The sequence below is a fragment of the Myotis daubentonii genome, chromosome 7 (genome assembly GCF_963259705.1).
Source record: "Myotis daubentonii chromosome 7, mMyoDau2.1, whole genome shotgun sequence".
NCBI classification, from domain to species: domain Eukaryota; kingdom Metazoa; phylum Chordata; class Mammalia; order Chiroptera; family Vespertilionidae; genus Myotis; species Myotis daubentonii.
In genome coordinates this window covers 12908858-12926596 of record NC_081846.1, presented here as the reverse complement: position 1 = coordinate 12926596, position 17739 = coordinate 12908858, and the positions used below count along the sequence as shown (strand labels likewise).

Below are 17739 nucleotides of genomic sequence, written 5' to 3'. Positions count from 1 at the left end.
CATGGGAGTAGGTTTATTTTTTCAGAACTGCAAGGGCTATTCAGTATTAGGAACTCTATTAATATAAATCATCACATTAATAGACAAATAAGAAAAATCATATGGTCATCTTCATAGATGTTTAAATGCCATTTGAAAAAACTAATAAAAAACCTCTGGTTTGTTTACACAAAAATAGAAGCTTCTTTTTCTCTGAAGTATCATAAAGTTAGGAGAGTACAGATAAAGTTGGAAAAATCTGACTGAGGTTAACTATTTCTTCTATATAAAAATACTTATCACTCAGGAGAGGAAAAGGCAGGCATTGCAATTCAAAAAATGGAAAATTCATAAAAAGAAAACATAGATATAACCAATAAAAACAAAATGCTCAATAGCTGTAATTTAATGAATCCTATCTAATAAAAGAGAAATATGGTAATTGGCGTACGACCGCTACCCTTCCCATTGGCTAATCAGCGAGATATGCAAATTAACTGTCAGCCAAGATGGTGGCCGGCAGCCAGGTAGCTTGAAGCAAACATGAGGTTTGCTTGCTTCAGTGACGGAGGACAGCAACGTTCCCTGCCTGCCTTGCCAGCCTCTAAGCCTGCAGTTTCAAACTTTGTAACAAATATAGATGCTAAACAAAACCCCAGAAACCAGCTTTCAGCTGGCTGGGATCTCAGAGCTGGAGTTGATACAGAGTTTCGATTATAGAACCGAAACAAACCAGATACCTGCTTTCAGGAGCGGAGGCCTAAGAGCTGGAGCCTCAGAGCTAAAGCTGGCCCAGAATAAAAAAAAAAAAAAGAAAAAAAGAAGCAGTTGGGAGCTTCAGTCCCAGCCTGAAAACAGCCCTCAGCCCCTCACCCAGACTGGCCAGGCACCCCAGTGGGGACCCCCACCCTGAAGGGTGTGTGACCAGCTGTAAACAGCCATCATCCCCTCGCCCAGGCTGGCCAGGCACCCCAGTGGGGACCCCCACCCTGATCCAGGACACCCTTCAGGGCAAACGAGCTGGCACCCACCCATGCACCAGGCCTCTATTCTATATAGTAAAAGGGTAATATGCCTCCCAGCACCGGGATCAGCAGAGCCGAGAGGCCTCCCGGCACCGGGATCATTGTGACAGGGGGCAGCGCCCAAACCCCTTGATCGCCCTGGGGCTCTGTGTATGACAGGGGGCGGGGCCACAACCTCCCTATCCGCCATGCTCTGCTCGTGACAGGTGAAGGCGCCCCAACCCCCTGATCAGCCCTGCTCTGTGCCTGATGGGGGGAGCTCCCCAAACCCCTGATCGCCCTGCGGCTCTGTGTGTGACAGGGGGCGGGGCCACAACCTCCCTATCCGCCATGCTCTGCTCGTGACAGGTGAAGGCGCCCCAACCCCCTGATCAGCCCTGCTCTGTGCCTGATGGGGGGAGCTCCCCAAACCCCTGATCACCCTGTGCCTGTGTGTGTGACAGGGTGCTGCGCCCCAACCCCCTCACCCCACAGGCCCTGCTCTGTGTGTGACGGGGTAGAGCCATAACCTCCCCATCGGCCCTGCCCTGAGTGTGAGAGTGGCGGCGCCCCAACCCCCTGATCCGCTCTGCTCTGTGTGTGACAGGGGTCAGTGCGCCAACTCCCCTATTGGCCCTACTCTGTGAGTGACAGGGGAGAGCTCCCCAACCCCCTGATCGACCCTGCTCTGTGTGTGACAGGGTACAAAGCCCCAACCCCCCTGATGGGCCCTGCTCTGTGAGTGACAGGGAGCAGTGCCCCAACCCCCTGATTGGCCCTGCTCTGTGCATGACAGGGGGTGGCGCCGCAACCTCCCCAATCCGCCCTGCTCTGTGCATGACGGGGCGGCGCCCCACCTCCCCAATGGGCCCTGCTCTGAGCCCGAGCAGGGGCTGCACCTAGGGATTGGGCCTGCCCTCTGCCACCCGGGAGCAGGCCTAAGCCAGCAGGTCGTTATCTCCTGAGGGGTCCCAGACTGCGAGAGGGCACAGGCCAGCCTGAGGGACCCTCCCCTCCCCCCCGAGTGCACAAATTTTTGTGCACCGGACCTCTAGTATATAATAATTTGTATTTGCTATCAATTTAGGAAAAACTAAGAAACATAAAAACATTCAGTTTTAATAGGGCTGATAAGAAACCTGTATTAAACAGACCATTAATATTAGTTGAATGTATTAATGAATATGCTTATCATAAGTATAAACTTATCTTTACTCAAAGCTAGTTGGATAATTTATATTAATTTAGTTTTTTCATATCCTTATATTAAATAGTATATTGATTTTGATGATGAAGTAATAACATAAGAGTGCAAAGATTTATTTATAATGCTAATTATTACATCATTACTTATGATAAAAATGATGAAAATAACTTGAGCATCTAACAATGATAAAGTGATTAATCAATTATTAAATATCATTTCTAGAAAATACTGTGCATTAAATTCATATTTTCAAAATTATTTTGTGGCATGAGAAATGCTCACAATAAAATAGAAAGTAGAAAAAGTAGCTTAAGTAACAGCATATTCAGTAGGATCCCAATTTAATTACTATATGTGACATGCATGTATGTGCATATGTTTATAGAAGAGAAAATATTTCAAAACATAAATAGTGTTCATTTCTTGTGTGGTCAGATAATAGATGATTTAAATTTTTGTTTTAATATATTTGCCAATTACCTAAAATTTTTTATAGTGACCATGTATTACATTTATAAAAAAATGTTAACTATAAAGAGAAAAAATAGTAATTTCAGGAAAACAAGAAAAGCCAGTGTATGTCAACTATATCTGCCTGATCTTTAAAACACTGCTGGCTATATAATTGTAACCTCTTTTAATCTGTTTATTTAATGGATACATAAACCACTGCCTGCTAAGCTAAAATTTATTAAAATATGTGCGAGTTGTATATGTATCTATCTTTATATGTCAACTAGAGGCCTGATGCACAAAATTTCTTTGCAAGAGTAGGCCTTCCTTCCCCCAGCTGCTGGCAGCAGCTTTCCTCTGGCACCCAAAACCAGGGCTTCCCTCCGGCTGCCAGCAGGCACCCAGGACCCGTGCTTCCCTCGCAGCCCTGGCTTCGTTCAGAAGGACAAGTGGTCTAATTAACATATTACACTTCTATTATTATAGATATACTAGAGGCCCGGTGCACAAAATTTGTGCGGGGTGTAGGGGGGGTGTCTCAGAGCCTGGCCTGCACCCTCTCCAATCCAGTACCCCTCGGGATCGGGCCTAAACCGGCAGTCGGACATCCCTCTCACAATCCGGGACTGCTGGCTCCTAACCGCTCTCCTGCCTGCCTGCCTGATCATCCCTAACCCCTCAGCCTGCCTGCCTTATTGCTCCTAATGGCTCCCCTGCCAGCCTGATCACCCCCTAACTGCTCCCCTGCTGGCCTGACTGCCCCCTAACTGCTCCCCTGCTGGCCTGATCACTCCCTAACTGCTCCAGTGCCTGCCTGATCACCCCTAACTGCCTCTGCCTCCACCATCATGGTTTTGTCCAGAAGGACATCCAGAATGATGTCTGGAAGGTCGTTTGGTCTAATTAGCATATTATGCTTTTATTAGTAGAGATAGGTAGATCTCTACTGATACATGGATATAATCAAGAAAAGCGCACTCTGTGCCAGTCATTATGTGTTGCAGATCAGATGTATTCAACAATGTTCATTCATAAAAGTTTGGAGCTGCCAGAAACAAATGCCATGTGAGTTCTTATAAATGAAAAGGTGTATCAATCAGATACGGAACTTAAAGTCTAGTTCTTCCTTCAACCTTTTAAAATCTGAACCCACAGGAAGAAATGTAGTTCACATATACATCACGTGTGTGTGTGTGTGTGTGTGTGTGTGTGTGTGTGGGTGTGTGTGTGCATGCATGGGGTATGAAACAAAAACTTTACCACCTAATGCTCATATTTACTACTTGTTATTCTATTCTATTCTATTCTATTCTATTCTATTCTATTCTATTCTATTCTATTCTATTCTATTCTATCCTATTCTAAATCTTTAAACATGTCCATTGTGACAAACTAATTGCTTTTCTGACCATCTAATACGTTGTGACACACAGATAGAAAAAGTAACCTCTAGGGCAGATCTCAGTCAGTAACTGGGACAGACGTGATGCATAAATGTTCATAGCCTCAAAATGAGAGCTTGAGCCTAAAGAAAAGTGTCATCACAAAACATATGTGAGAAGTCACCTTCTATTTGCTTAAAAATGACAAAGGGCAATTGGAGTAGCAGCTGCCCTACATGCAGACAGAAGGAAAGGCTGAGCCCACGGGGGAAACTTTACAGGGATGAAAGCAAACCTTGCTCATTAATTCTTGGCTAGTCTCTCTTTCCTAAGTATTCGCTTATCATTTTTTTCTGTACAATTATTTCTAAATATCTCATTACATTTTAAATCATGTTTCCTGTCTGCCTGTCCCACCAGATATGAACTCCTTATTCACTTTTGAATTCTCAGAGTCAAATAACTTCCTGGTACAAAGTTGCCACCATGCAAGGTTTAAGGAATTAATTAATAAATGAATAGAACATATGCTTTGAAATTTTGTTCTTCAATCCTGGGGCCAAAGTGACACTACATAAATGAAAATGGGTTTATTCTTCTTCTTAATTGATGATAGGACATTAACAGGTCTTCTTCTTACTAAAGAGATAAAAATCCTCAAGAAAGTTAGGAAAGTTGTAAGAGCTTCTAATTGGGAAGGTATTCAAACTTCTGATAATGAATTAATGAAGTGGAAATACTGAATGCTTGAAACAAAGTGTCAGTTTTTTCCCTATTTGTTTGCCATTTTTTAATTCCCCCTTCATCATGTATTTAAGGATTATATTTTAAAAAACTTACATATATACATCTCTTATATAGAGAAAGAAGAATCTTATCCACTTTCTCAAATTGTAAAATAGCTCTAGAACCACACGGAAACCACAAACTCATAAGTCCCATAGCATTTTTTCCTAATCACCAATGTAAGTACAATGTTAACAGATTTCTTCCTGCCATCACTCACATTAATTGGGAGACCATGATCCCCTCTCCTGGAATGTGAGTCTCTGATTCCTGTAAAACCACATACACACAGAGCACGCCGCTGCTGAAGGGCTGCCTGGCCATTTAAACCCGGGAAATGACCAGAGAGGGAACTGCACGGAAAACAGGAAACCCGGTCCCTAGGAAGGAAAGGTAGCTGACATATATGAAAACTATAATTAAGCTAGACTTGCTATTCCCAAACAATCTGGGACTCTTGACAATTGTGATGCTATAAAAATAAAACTGAAAAATTGAAGTATCTCCACAGGGTTTGGCGGTACCCATTATCATAGAGTGAGCCGAAAGGTTTGTTAGAGAAAAGACACCAGATTGTGACAGGGAATGTCATTCTCATACAGCATTTCTTACTGTTTCTCTAAAGGAATTAATATCTTCACACACACACACACACACACACACACACACACACACACACACCCCACAATGAGGTTTTCCTTCTTGTTGGTGTTGATGCAGTTGTTGATGAACACTCATGTATAAATTGTCAAGTTTTCAGCGACTGAATAAACCAACAAACGAATGAATGATTGTGGACCATCTATTTCCCTCACGTGCTGATTGGCTTGGCCATCTAGGGAATGGAGCTGTGTCTGAGAATAGGCTGCATGAAAGATGACATAGAACGAGCTAAATCATTTGAAGGAAGCTTCATAATGATAAAGCCAGAGAACTCCATTCCTTTTTGCAAGTCTTATCTTGAAAACAGAAGAGAAACAATTTCTCAATTGTTTATAATAACCATGTTATACCCTTTCTTCTTAGATCATTTACTTGAATAAATGGAAACTTTTCCTGTCAGCAGAGCTGCAATTAGTGGCATTACCTTTTGCACTTTCTCATAAACGTTCTGGAAATTAGCACTGTGATTTCAAGGTTCAGAACAAAACACAGAGAAATTAATGAGATTCATAGGAGGGCCGTACAGTCACAGACTCTAGTATGTGTCATTACAATTATATTCAAACATGGTGATTCTTCTTGTGGAGAATGGCAATGCCAGGCCCGCCATAGTGAGGATGATTACCTCAGAGCAGTGGTTCTCAACCTTCTGGCCCTTTAAATACAGTTCCTCATGTTGTGGCCCAACCATAAAATTATGTTTGTTGCTACTTCATAACTGTAATGTTGCTACTGTTATGAATCGTAATGTAAATATCTGATATGCAGGATGGTCTTAGGTGACCCCTGTGAAAGGGTCGTTCGACCGCCAAAGGGGTCGTGACCCACAGGTTGAGAACCGCTGCCTTACTGTTTTCTTTGATTCGAGTATTCTTCCTGTTTCAGAGGAGAGCTTCCTGTGTGTTTTCTTTTTCCATCATAACACCAGGCTAGTTACTAGTTAACAAGACACAATAGATGGTAGATTTCAGAATGACTGAGTCAAACATTTCCTTCAACTGAAAGAACAAGATGGCACTTGTGGTGACCTGATTGGCTGTAGCTCGGAGGGCTGTGGAAGTTTGTTCTGAGCTAGGGAATTGGAACACAAATATGGCTCACATAGAGTTATTTTATTTTTTTATTTTTATTGATTTCGGAGAGGAAGTGAGAAGGAAAGAGAGATAGAAACACCAATGATGAGAATCATTGATTGGCTGCCTCCTGCAGGCCCCCTTCTGGGGATCGAGCCTGCAATCCTGGCATGTGCCCTGGCCTGGAATTGAACCATGACCTCCTGGTTCTTAGGTGGATGCTCAGCCACTCAGCCACATTGGCTGGGCTCGCGTAGAGTTTTAATTGTCCTCATGGTTTGGTGGCGCGTATGTTATAAATGCCAGGTAAGTGCATTTTCATATCTTCTACTGTAAACATTCTCATTTAAAAAATTTAGTGCCCAAAGTTGATTTCAGGACTTTTGAGCTCCGCAAAAGTAAAACATAGCCAACTGATTTTAAACAGCGTTGGGAACAGTTTAGGGAATCTGGAATTCATAGGAGTCTCGGCTATGGTTTTTCCTATGTTTCATAAAATGGTCATTTCTCCCATTGCAGCTGAAGAAAAGAATGTGATTATTGTAGAAGTGGTAGCTTTGGGGTTTCATGATCCAACACAAACGGCTGTGGTTTGGGGGAAGTTAACCGATTCTAAACTCGACATCCTGAGCTGGCAGTAATTGCTCATTAGAAGCAGAAAGGGTTCTCTTCTTACTCCAATGTAAGTACAGCACAGCGTCTTTTGACATATTACGGAAAAATAATGTGGTTCTGAACCTCTGCTTTCTGCCTTTTGGTATTTCGGTTTGGGTTTCAGCCAGGGATAGGCTAACTTATTTGATTAGAGCATAAAAAGAATGATTTCATTTAGGCTTTTACAGAGAACTGATGAAATGATACCAAAATCTGGTTTTGGTTCAATACTATTAGGTTAAAAAACAAAGAGGGATAATTAAAGAGGAGTTCGGCAGAGGTAGAAAACAGTTTCTATGGTGTTTGCAAATGAATACTCAGAGATTCCCCCTCAACCTTCTCATGTAAAAGAAAGTCTGGAACCTTGCTGCCACAGCGTCCTCCTTCCTGTCCATTTCCACCAGGAGTCAGCACCGATGAGAAAACCAGCTTAACAACTGTGTAAGGACAGTGCAAAGTCCTAGAGACTCAGTTTTCTTATCTGTACATAGGATTACAGCTCCAACCCCCTCCTGGGATTGTTGTCTGGATTAATTTCGATAGGGTATTGACAGCAGCACTGAGTAAATAGTTTCACTGTGCATCTGGTTGTAGTATAATTTATTGAGTAAATAATTTACAAATATTTTCTTTGCATTTCCCTCTCATTTTAAGACCTTAACTAGACCCTGGGATTTCTTTGCTTTAGGGTTTTTGCAGAGCTGAAAGGAGAAGTTTCTAACTTTCTTCTGGTCTCTGGTCTTTGATTTTAGCATAAGATCATGAAAAAGATTAGTGTGTCCCCAGCGTCAGGGATGAAAGGCGTGCCCTTCTGAAGGAAAAGTTATGTGCGGGAGAGAGGGAACTAGAAACTGACCTTTTGACCAAGGAACTTTGTCAAAAGGGCCTGACAACCAGCCTGCCAGTCACTACCCGAGGAACTGTGGCCACCTCAGTGGTCACCAGAGTGAGCCGGCCTGGAAGGCCTCCCAAACACTTCATGTGTTGTACCATGTCCCAGGACATTGTAATTAAGCTCCGATGATGACTAAGATAGAATGGTGTGCTGGCTGATGGAACGTACTATTCCTAAACACCTCAGTGTGAGTACTACTTACACTCCTCACGTTTACTGAACACATGCTACATGCCAGACACTATTCGAAGTGCTTTCCATGTAGTAATCACTTAATTGTCACAATGCTATTGTACAAATGTGAAAGGAGACTAAGAGGTCAAATGAATCGCCCAACGTTCCAGTTCGCATGCGGTGTGGCCTGGATGTGAATGCGGGCAGTTCGGCCTCAGGGTCCGTGCTCACACATTGCGTTTCCCATACCTGCCATATTATCATAGGTCAAGTTCAGGCCAGCTGTGGGCTTAGAAAGGCCGATGGGAAGCCAGGAGAGGTTCAGAGTAGCTACCTCAGGGCAGAGTTTCAGACAGCACTGACTGAGGCGTCCTGGACCATGGTAGTTGTACTGGCCACGGGCCACAGAGGACAGACTTAGAAACAACAGGCTTCCTTGAGGAGTGTGAGGACCCGTTTGCAGGAGAAATCAGTGCTGCTAATGGGATCAGATCGCTGGCCAGCCCGTCAGACTGGGAGGTCTGGGGACCTGGGCTGTGTGTGTAACAGAGAGGCGCTGGAGGAACTTCAGGCTGTGGAATGGCAACAAGACATCTGGAATATGACCTAACGGCCACGGGCCTTTCCTCTGTTTCACAAGGGGACTGTTCCAGGGGGAGACTCCATTAGCTCCTCTCCTTCTCCCTTCTCATAGACTTGCCCGAAGTGCCCAATTTGGCACTAAATCAGGTTAATCAAGTGCCTTCTTTAAACAGAGAAGTCTCTCAGGGAGTGTTAAGGGAGTCTTTATGGGTCAGAGAGAAGGGTGACTGTGGTGGAGGATGGAGCACAGAAGTAATGTTGGACTCCCGAGCACTTTGCGGGAAGTGGGGGGCTTAAGAGGTGTGCCAGGATGGGGAGATAGGGGTGTTTAAGGGTCAGGACACCTGGCGAGACACTCCTAAGGACTGGTAGATAGGAAGAGGCTAGAGAATATTTTAAAAGTGTTATCAAGGAAAGAAATAAAAAGAGCATTTCCTTCTCCTCCTCTGGGCTCAGCTGTCTCCCTGCTCCTCGGCTATGTACTATGATTAGCACAAGGTTATTGGATTTTAAGGGGCTTTTGTAAGCTGGTCTGGGACCCTACAATCAATAATTTTTTTCCTTTGGGAAACCATTCCCAGTTCCAAATTGGCAATTTCTAAATGGGTTTCTGAAGCACAGTTTATGTCTATGCTGGGGATTGCCTATAAACATGTTGCTTCCCTTCAAAATGATTTACGCTGTTTGAAAGCTAGAATTTTGCTCACATGATCTTCTCCCATATAGCTAATACATCAACATGTTCCTATGAAATCCACATTGGAATATAAATGAACTAAAATGACCAACCAAACAACAAGTCTTCAATTTATTTTTGTCCTCTTCTTACCTCAAATGTTCAGTATTTCCTGTAATCTAGATAAGTCCCAACTCTCTAAGTGGCACTGAATATTTTACCAACACCAAGCTCCATCAAACCTCAAAACCCACCTAGTTTATGGACACAGTGGTGTGTTTTCCCCCCTGTCTCGGAACCTCTTCCGCTCCTCAGTTCAGCTATTTGAGGAAATCAGGGGCAGCAGTAATCTACTGATGGAGGGCCACACTGGGAGGAACTGTTTATGGAGCTCGAGAGGGCTCATCCACAGAGTAGGGGGTGGTTATTTCAAGGCGGGAGCCAAGCTGCAGCAGTTTCTGGATGCATACATTTGATGACTCTAATTCTTTACTTCATTCCATATTTTAAAGAGTTTAATAATAAAATGGTATTTTTAATGGAGATTTAATTTACACATAGCAATCCATTAGTTTTAGGTGTCTAACATGAATTTGATATATCTATCTATCTATCTATCTATCTATGGCTAAGCAACTGTCTGACCATCTGACCAGCCAGTAGGTATGATGCACAATGACCACCAGGAGGCAGATGCTCAACACAGGAGCTGCTGAGCTGCAGTGACTTGGCAGCGGCGGTTCTCTGGTGACACACCCCAGGACCAGAGAGGAGGGAGCCCGATTCTGGGGTGCATCACCCGAGAACCGCCCTCTTGCAATCCAGGATCCCTTGGGGGATGTCGGAGAGCTGGTTTCTGCCCGATCTCTGCAGGCTAGGCCAAGGGACCCCACCTGCCAGAGGGACCCCACTCACTCTGCAGACACCCTTTGAGCCATGGTGCTGTCCCAAGTGTGGCTGGCCGGGGAGGGACCTCGGGAGGTTGGCTCCAGGGCATGCCGACCCATCTTGCCCAGTCCCGCCCTGCTGGCCACCTTCTAATTAATTTCCTTTCAATGTGCACGAATCCGTGCACTGGGGCACTAGTATAGAATATGATCCTGTCATAAAAAATAATCCAAGGGGATATAGATAGAGCAATTCTACCCAAAGACTGAGACTCACTTTGAGTCCTTTCAAAAAATTCTACTGCCTTCTTCTGGAGCAAATTCCCAGCTCTGGGGTGAATCAAACTTTCACTTGCCTATCTAAATAAGTAGCCAAAGACCTGGTAACTGCTCATGAACAACTCAGTGAAGCCAGGTGGGTTCCTGGGATAGCTCAAAGCCCCCAGACCAGGAGACAATACTTCTTTTTCTTTTTATCTAGGCGACAAATAGATGTGTTCTTTCTGATGATAAACAGGAAAATACCTAAAGGGAAAGGCCTTCTTAATGCTTGTGTTGGCCCACTGACAGCAGGAGCGCATTTCTCTTATTTCTCATTTTTAGAAAACAAAGTTCTGATGGTTTTGATCATTGTGTGGCTAGTACACATTCCATCCTAGATCCCTTTCTCAAGATGGTTAGCATGACCTCAGCATCCTGTTCTCCCTTTCTTCCGGCTACAGAATTCACCGGATGCTTCTTTCAGCTTCCAGACAGCTGTCAAGCATGTTCCTAGGCCATCTTCATAACAAGGTGAACAAATCTTTCAGAATGTGTTCATTTACTCACCCAACCACCACCTTCCTGAATCAACCCCCTTTGCCAGAAAGATAAATCACCATGTCTTTTAAGACAGTGGAAAGTAGCATACCTCCTTCCCATCCATGTAGCTACAAACCCCTTCTTTAGATAAACATTCTTCTAATTTAGTCAGAGTTAAAAAGAAAAAAAGCTGGGAGGAGGTATGATATATTCCATGCAGCTCTTTAAAAAAGACAGTAATAAAGGTACTAATATTTTTAGAAAACTCTAGAGCCATCTCATTTCTGAAATTACGTACAGGATATTCATGTTGCTATTAAATAAGCAGATAATCTTTATCTGCTAATAAAAAAGAAACATCACAAAAAAATAAAACACAGCAGTTTACTGCCAGAGGACTGTGACAGTCCTAACAAGTTTTCAGGAAAATAAAATACCAGCAGATAACAGGTATTATGTTTTCTTTTGGCAAATTTTAACACTTCACAGCCAGTATATCTTGCTTACTTAATTGGACCTATACAAACTCACCAGGCCTTTTCACTTGCAGCCATTGAAATGCTCCCAATTTGCTCTTTACAGCTTTTCAGAGCCTACATGGGAAAACAGCTCCACAACAGACTGGCTGAAAAGATTTTTAAGGTCTCCTGTCCATATTTACAAATCTTGCAATCTGTGTGTATTCACTGATTTTAACACAAATAAAGGGAATAAATCAGGAGTTCCTTTGTGGGGGAAAAACACACCACACTGAATTTGAGAGAAAAATAACAAAGTATGTCTGCTGAGGCCACTCTCAGATGGTCTCTAGAGCCTTCCCGCACTGCAACCCTGCCCCAACAGACTGCACTGCTCTTTCTCCAAGCTCATGTGGAAGCTAGTACCTCTCTATCAGTGCATTCCTCACCTAGATTATTATCCGTGTCCTGTTTGGGCTTAGATGGCTGTATTCATGACTGGATTGTGAGCTTCTCCAAGGCAGAAGTAGTATTATATTCCTGTTGCCAGCACTTGGCCTACACTAAGTCTGAGCACATATTTGTTAAAATTGAGTGGGAGACACAGATAAAAAAGGAGGAAAGTAGAAGGATGCCAGAGCAGGGGAGAATCTGAGAGAACAGTGGGAGAAGTCTTCAGCTTTGGGCCAGTGGGCAGGTGTGATCATGGAGAGAACGACCAAGAAGATGGTCAGGAAAGATCCAGAAAGTCCCAGGACAGCCAAAGAAAGGCTGTTAGTCTCATAGACAAAAATATATTTTCTTTTAAAAAATAATCATAGGTCTTAATCAAGTGATTGCTTTCATCATTTTGGTTTAAAGACTTTTGTGAGCATACTCACATTCTTTCAGGCCTATTTTAAAACTAATTTCAATGTAGTTATTAGGTAACTTATCTTCCTAATTTCCTTCTCCACAGTTCATGTGACTGGGAATATTTGTTAGGCCTCTCAATAGGACTTGGGGGGTTCTGAGCCAATGAAAGTGTTTTTTGATGACAAGTCCATGGGAGGATTTTGTTAGAGAAGCCGAACTAACTTGGTACTTACTGAATCGACTGGAATTAATGCTGTAATTTTAGAATTGTGGGTCAGAAATCTTGAGGTCAACCCGGAGAAGCACCTAGGGCCCTCTCTTGGGCCCCACTCCTCCCCTGAGCAGACTGTGGATCAGATTTTAACAAGTGATGCTAAAGACCAGCATGGTTCAGGAGCCACAGTCTCATTCATAAAAGCTGCCTTGTTGGGTCTGGTGGACTAATAGGAATGAAATGTTAACTTTCTAAACTTGCTTTCCTAGATCTCTCCAAAAGTAGCAAGACAACAGTGCGATTTCTCAGGCCTATGCTGGACAAAAGATACTAGTGTTTTTCGTTGGCTTGGAGAGAGAACAGGAAAGGACGCTGAGATGCTAATCCCTGGTTTGGAGTATCTCAGGCAATGACAAAGAGCTCTCGTGTTTTATGACACAGCATTTACCAAGCATCCCTTTGGGAAGCCCTTGTTCCCAATTGTCTGGGAAGCATAAAATCAGGCACTTTTGGAAACACTCAACACATCTGAGCATGGGAAACACAAATTAAAATAGAGATACTTCTTTACTCACTAGCTTGTGTTTCTATTTACACATTTACTTGGCTTAAAAATAGAATCAGTAAAGTAGGAAGGACCCAAGTGTGTAGATATCTAACTCAGGTCTGGTGAAGGACAGAGAACACTTTATGTCTCATGCAGGTTAAGTATTTTTATCCCTTCAGCTTCTAATGAAGAAATAAAATAAAATCAGCTAAAAAAAAGCAGGACTGCTTACTCTATAATTACTTGTGTTCTGTTGCTCATAGTGGTTTTGAGATGGAGGACTTTTCAATGCATTGGGCATGGTGTTCCCTTTTGGTTTGGGGGAAACTACTTCCCTTTATTTCATTGCTTGTTTGTTTGATTGAGGGAGCAGAACTTCTCATCAAAGTCAGTAAGTTGACCTCAATTAAGTTAGAAATAGTGAATGGTTCTCTCCATTGTTATTCTGGAGAATTGTTTTCTTCTGCTACTGAGAATATCAGTGACCAGTTGCCTCATCACTGCTAATGTCATTCTGTTTAATTCAAAGGTCTGTAATCAAGCCAATAAATAGCTGTTTGTTTTGACCTACAGCCGCAAGATGCCTATCTCTGGAAGAGGTGGGAGCCATTCGGTAGAAGGCTGCCAATCCTTACTATGCCATTCTGATGAGTGTTTTTAAAGTCTATCGCCCATGGAAGAACCTACTGGTGCTGGGAGTTTTATATGCTCTGCACAACAGTGCTGAATGCTCAGACAGGCTCTTAAACAGCAGTGGGAGCGTTCTGAGGGCTGCACACAGGAAGCCATAGCACTGAAGTGAACACCAGAGGCAATCAGCTCAGTCACCGGGCTCTGCTCTTTCCAACCCTGACCTTGTGAGCATAAATAGGAGTGTGAACATCAGAAAACTTTTCAAAAACAGATTTGTCCTTCAAAAGAGCTGGTGTCTTTAGTCGCCACTAGGAATAAGTGAGTTTCTTATGTGGTTCTCAAGAAGGCACTAAGAACTGTAGCAGCAGGCAGTGGTCATCAAAGAGGGTGAGAGAGAGCTGACTCACGAAGAGGCTGTCACTATGACCACACAAGCTCTGCTCCAGTGATGATGGCAGCAATGAGTGCTAATGTTTATTGAACACCAAAACCCAGTCTCTGGCACTATTTTAAGTATGTGACATGTACTTTTTAAAAAATTAGATTTTTAGAGAGAGAGGAAGGGAGAGGGAGAGAGCAAGAGAGAGAAAAACGTCAATGTGAGAGTGAAACATCGAGCGGCTGCCTCCTGCATGCCCATGCCGGGGATTGAGCCCCCAACCTGGGCATGTGCCCTGATTGGGAATCGAACCGGCAACCGTTCGGTGCACTGGATGATGCCCAACCAACTGAGTCGCACTGGCCAGGGCAACATGCATTTTTTTTTTTAATTTTGCAATATTGGGGGACCAGGCGGGCAAGTCCCGAAGGACTTCCACCGATGCTCAGGCCGCTCCAATCTTTTATTGATCTGGAGTAGCCCTTAGGGTAAGGAGGTTTCAACTTTTAATCAAACTCTAAGCACCCTCCTCTTGGGCATTTTTGTGGATGCTCAAGAGTCAAATGTATTTTGTAAGTACAGCTTTGCCAATGATAGGAAAATGATAGGAGAATGAATCACTACCCTGAAAAAAACAAACACAAAGTCTACCTCTCTAGAGGTCAAAATATTCTTTTCTGTTCCCAAATGCTGAAGGGTTGGTAAAGAGAATTTTCTAATACAAAAACTGCCCTTGCCTCAAAATAAAATGATCTTGGAGTCCGGTAAGATCAGCAAAATCTGAATTGTTCAGGTGTGATGTACAAACAATTGATATCTCTGAAGACAACCCTTCTGAAATGTACTCTAATACCGATTTTGAAAAGGCTTAATGACTTATGTTGCATGTTCCATTAATGCTTGCCCAGATGTCTGAGACCCAAGATGGAGGGCAAAGATTAGAGTGCAGTGGATGATGACAAAGATTCCTTGTCCTCTTTAAAACAGCAAACATCTGCTCCCCTCCAAGTTGGTATACAAGTCCAACAGGGAGTAAATATGAGAGCAATTAAAATGAACTACTGTGCATGAGTGTGGTTTGATTTATGTGAGCAACTGTGGGAGAGGGTCTGGTGGACTAATAGGAATGGAATGGCTGTGGTTGGGGTAACCCAAATATAACGATATATTTAGATCATCCTTGGCCGAGTTCTTCTGCTCTAAACTATCTCAGTTAAAGATACTAGTAATTTCAATAATTGGAGTTAGGCATGGGCTTACCCAGTGAAGGTCATAGTCAGATGGCCTTGCTCTTCCTTCGTCGTCCTCATATAATGTGAAACCTTCCCTCCGAGCCTGATAATACTCCTTCCGCAACTTCTGGATGCGATCAGCACCTCCACTCATGGGATAGCCACTACAGAACACAAACAAACACGGTCACACAGTGCACGTCACCCTGGAAACTCACTTTTTGATCTTCTTGTTAAAGGAGCTGACATCTGCATTTGGAAGATTCAATAATGTCAGGCAACTATGCTAGGAAAACTGTGAAATCAGTAATAACAATGAACAAAAACCAGTCCTGACATGCATACCTTTAGCTTCAAGGGTCAGAACATCTGACTTGAGCTTAGTAAGTGCCTTCTGAGTGAGAAGGTAAGAAAAGGTCCTGACCTGTAGAGCAATTAAAAGAGCCATCACATTTTTCTTATAGTCACACCCACAAAATTTGATTACATTTTCATGTGGGTATCTCATTTTCTCAAGTAATTATTGCCTATTTGAGACCAGTTGCTTGACCTGAAGATTGGATGTGACACAGAGTTGTCATGTGCCAGTGTTCAATTCAATGAGACTCATGCATTTTTAGAGTGTGGGCGGGTGAGGTACATGTACATGTCAATGTGTAACCCATGCCAAAAAGTAAAAAAGAAAAAGAGAATGCGGGTGATAGTAGAACGTGTCCACTTATTTACTAGTCCAAGGTTCTCTCTCTACTTTACCACTTCTTCCTCTCAGGAATTAAAGATTCTTCAGTGACCCATCCACTCAACCCCAAACTTGTCAGCCAGTGGCTCCATTTTAGCTAGTATTTGTCTCCCTCATTTCAATAGAACCAACACCATGAGATACAATTCAGGGCTAGGAAACAAGAAAGGGATGATAGGCAGAACTCACAGTTGTTCAACTTCTTTGGTTCATCTGAGGTATAACAGAGAGCCCTATTGTGTCAGACCTTAAGTTAAGATCTGGGAAAGTAAAAATGGACAATTCACAGTCCTTGTCTGCAAAAAGCACACAGTCTGGGAGTTAGAGGACTGATAGCGATAAAGACTGCAACCCACTGTGACAGGTGCTATAACAGAGTCTGCACAGTGAGGAAACAGACTGCTTCAACTTAGACAAGGTGAGAGCAGGGCCACAGAGGAAGACCACGGAAGGCTCCATAGAGGAGGTGACACCTTGGCTGAATCGTGAAGGTACTCAACAGCTGGGGAAGATGAGGAAATTCTGGACAGAGGAAAGGGCAGTGTAAAGGACAGAAATGAGAAAGCATCTTGCTTTGGGGAACGCAAGTAAGTTATTTGGGGCAAGCAGCGGTCTCAGCTTCATTTGTCCTGCCTCATGCACATATCAGGTGGTACATGCTCTCTTTCTTCTTTTATTGAGGAAGCACAGTAGAATGAAAGTGCGTGTGTTGGTGATCTGGGATATTTTGAATTTACTTTAGTGACAAAAGCATATTCCTTGCAAAAGTTAGTATTTTAACTCAATTTGTAACAACAACCATAATGACACTCCTATTTCATGAGTCTGTAAGAATCACTGCTTCAGTATACAGAGCATATGGGTGGAGCAGAAAAGAGAAGTTTTTCTTGAGCACTTGTGTTTTTTAAAAAAAGAAAAGAAAAGAGAGACAGGTGTGACTGAGAAAGGTAAGTAGGGGCCCCATTGTGAAGAGCTTTATATGCCCAAAACATCCCCCAGTATTACAGCTGAGTTTTAAGTTTAACTAAGATATAAAATAAGATCTCTGAAAGCAATAGAAAGAGGTCACCTACTATTTTGTTAAAACACCTAAAAATTATACTTGTAAACTATAACAAGAAAATGATGATTAAACATCTTTTGGAGGAAAAATATTCTTCCCAAACTAGATTGTAAGTTAATTAAAAGCAGGACCACGTGTTGATATCTTCCAACCTCTCTACAAAGTTAGTATCTGGTGCTAGGCTTTCTATGTACCCTATACACTCGGTAGCTGATGCCTTTGGTTAAGAAAAGACAAACCTTTATAGATTACATACCTTTATATTTTTTCAATATGTATTTCAAAACTCTCAAATAATTCTGTTTCTATACCATGCTTTTCTTTTCTTTTTTTAAATAGAAGTTTTTCTTGAGCACTTAAAAAAAAGTTGGAAGGCCTGATATGCTTTTCCAAACTACAGAAA

General features: G+C 42.7%; 1 protein-coding gene across 3 annotated transcripts in view; it reads right to left on the bottom strand.

Moving 5' to 3' along the window:
- PARD3B (par-3 family cell polarity regulator beta) overlaps positions 1 to 17739 on the bottom strand; it is a 917882-nt gene that overhangs the window by 84661 nt on the left and 815482 nt on the right. For all 3 annotated transcript variants that reach the window (XM_059702879.1, XM_059702877.1, XM_059702878.1), the window contains one exon: positions 15563 to 15698. In XM_059702879.1, the coding sequence (XP_059558862.1) occupies positions 15563 to 15698 (136 nt within the window). The remainder of the gene's footprint in view (positions 1 to 15562; positions 15699 to 17739) is intronic.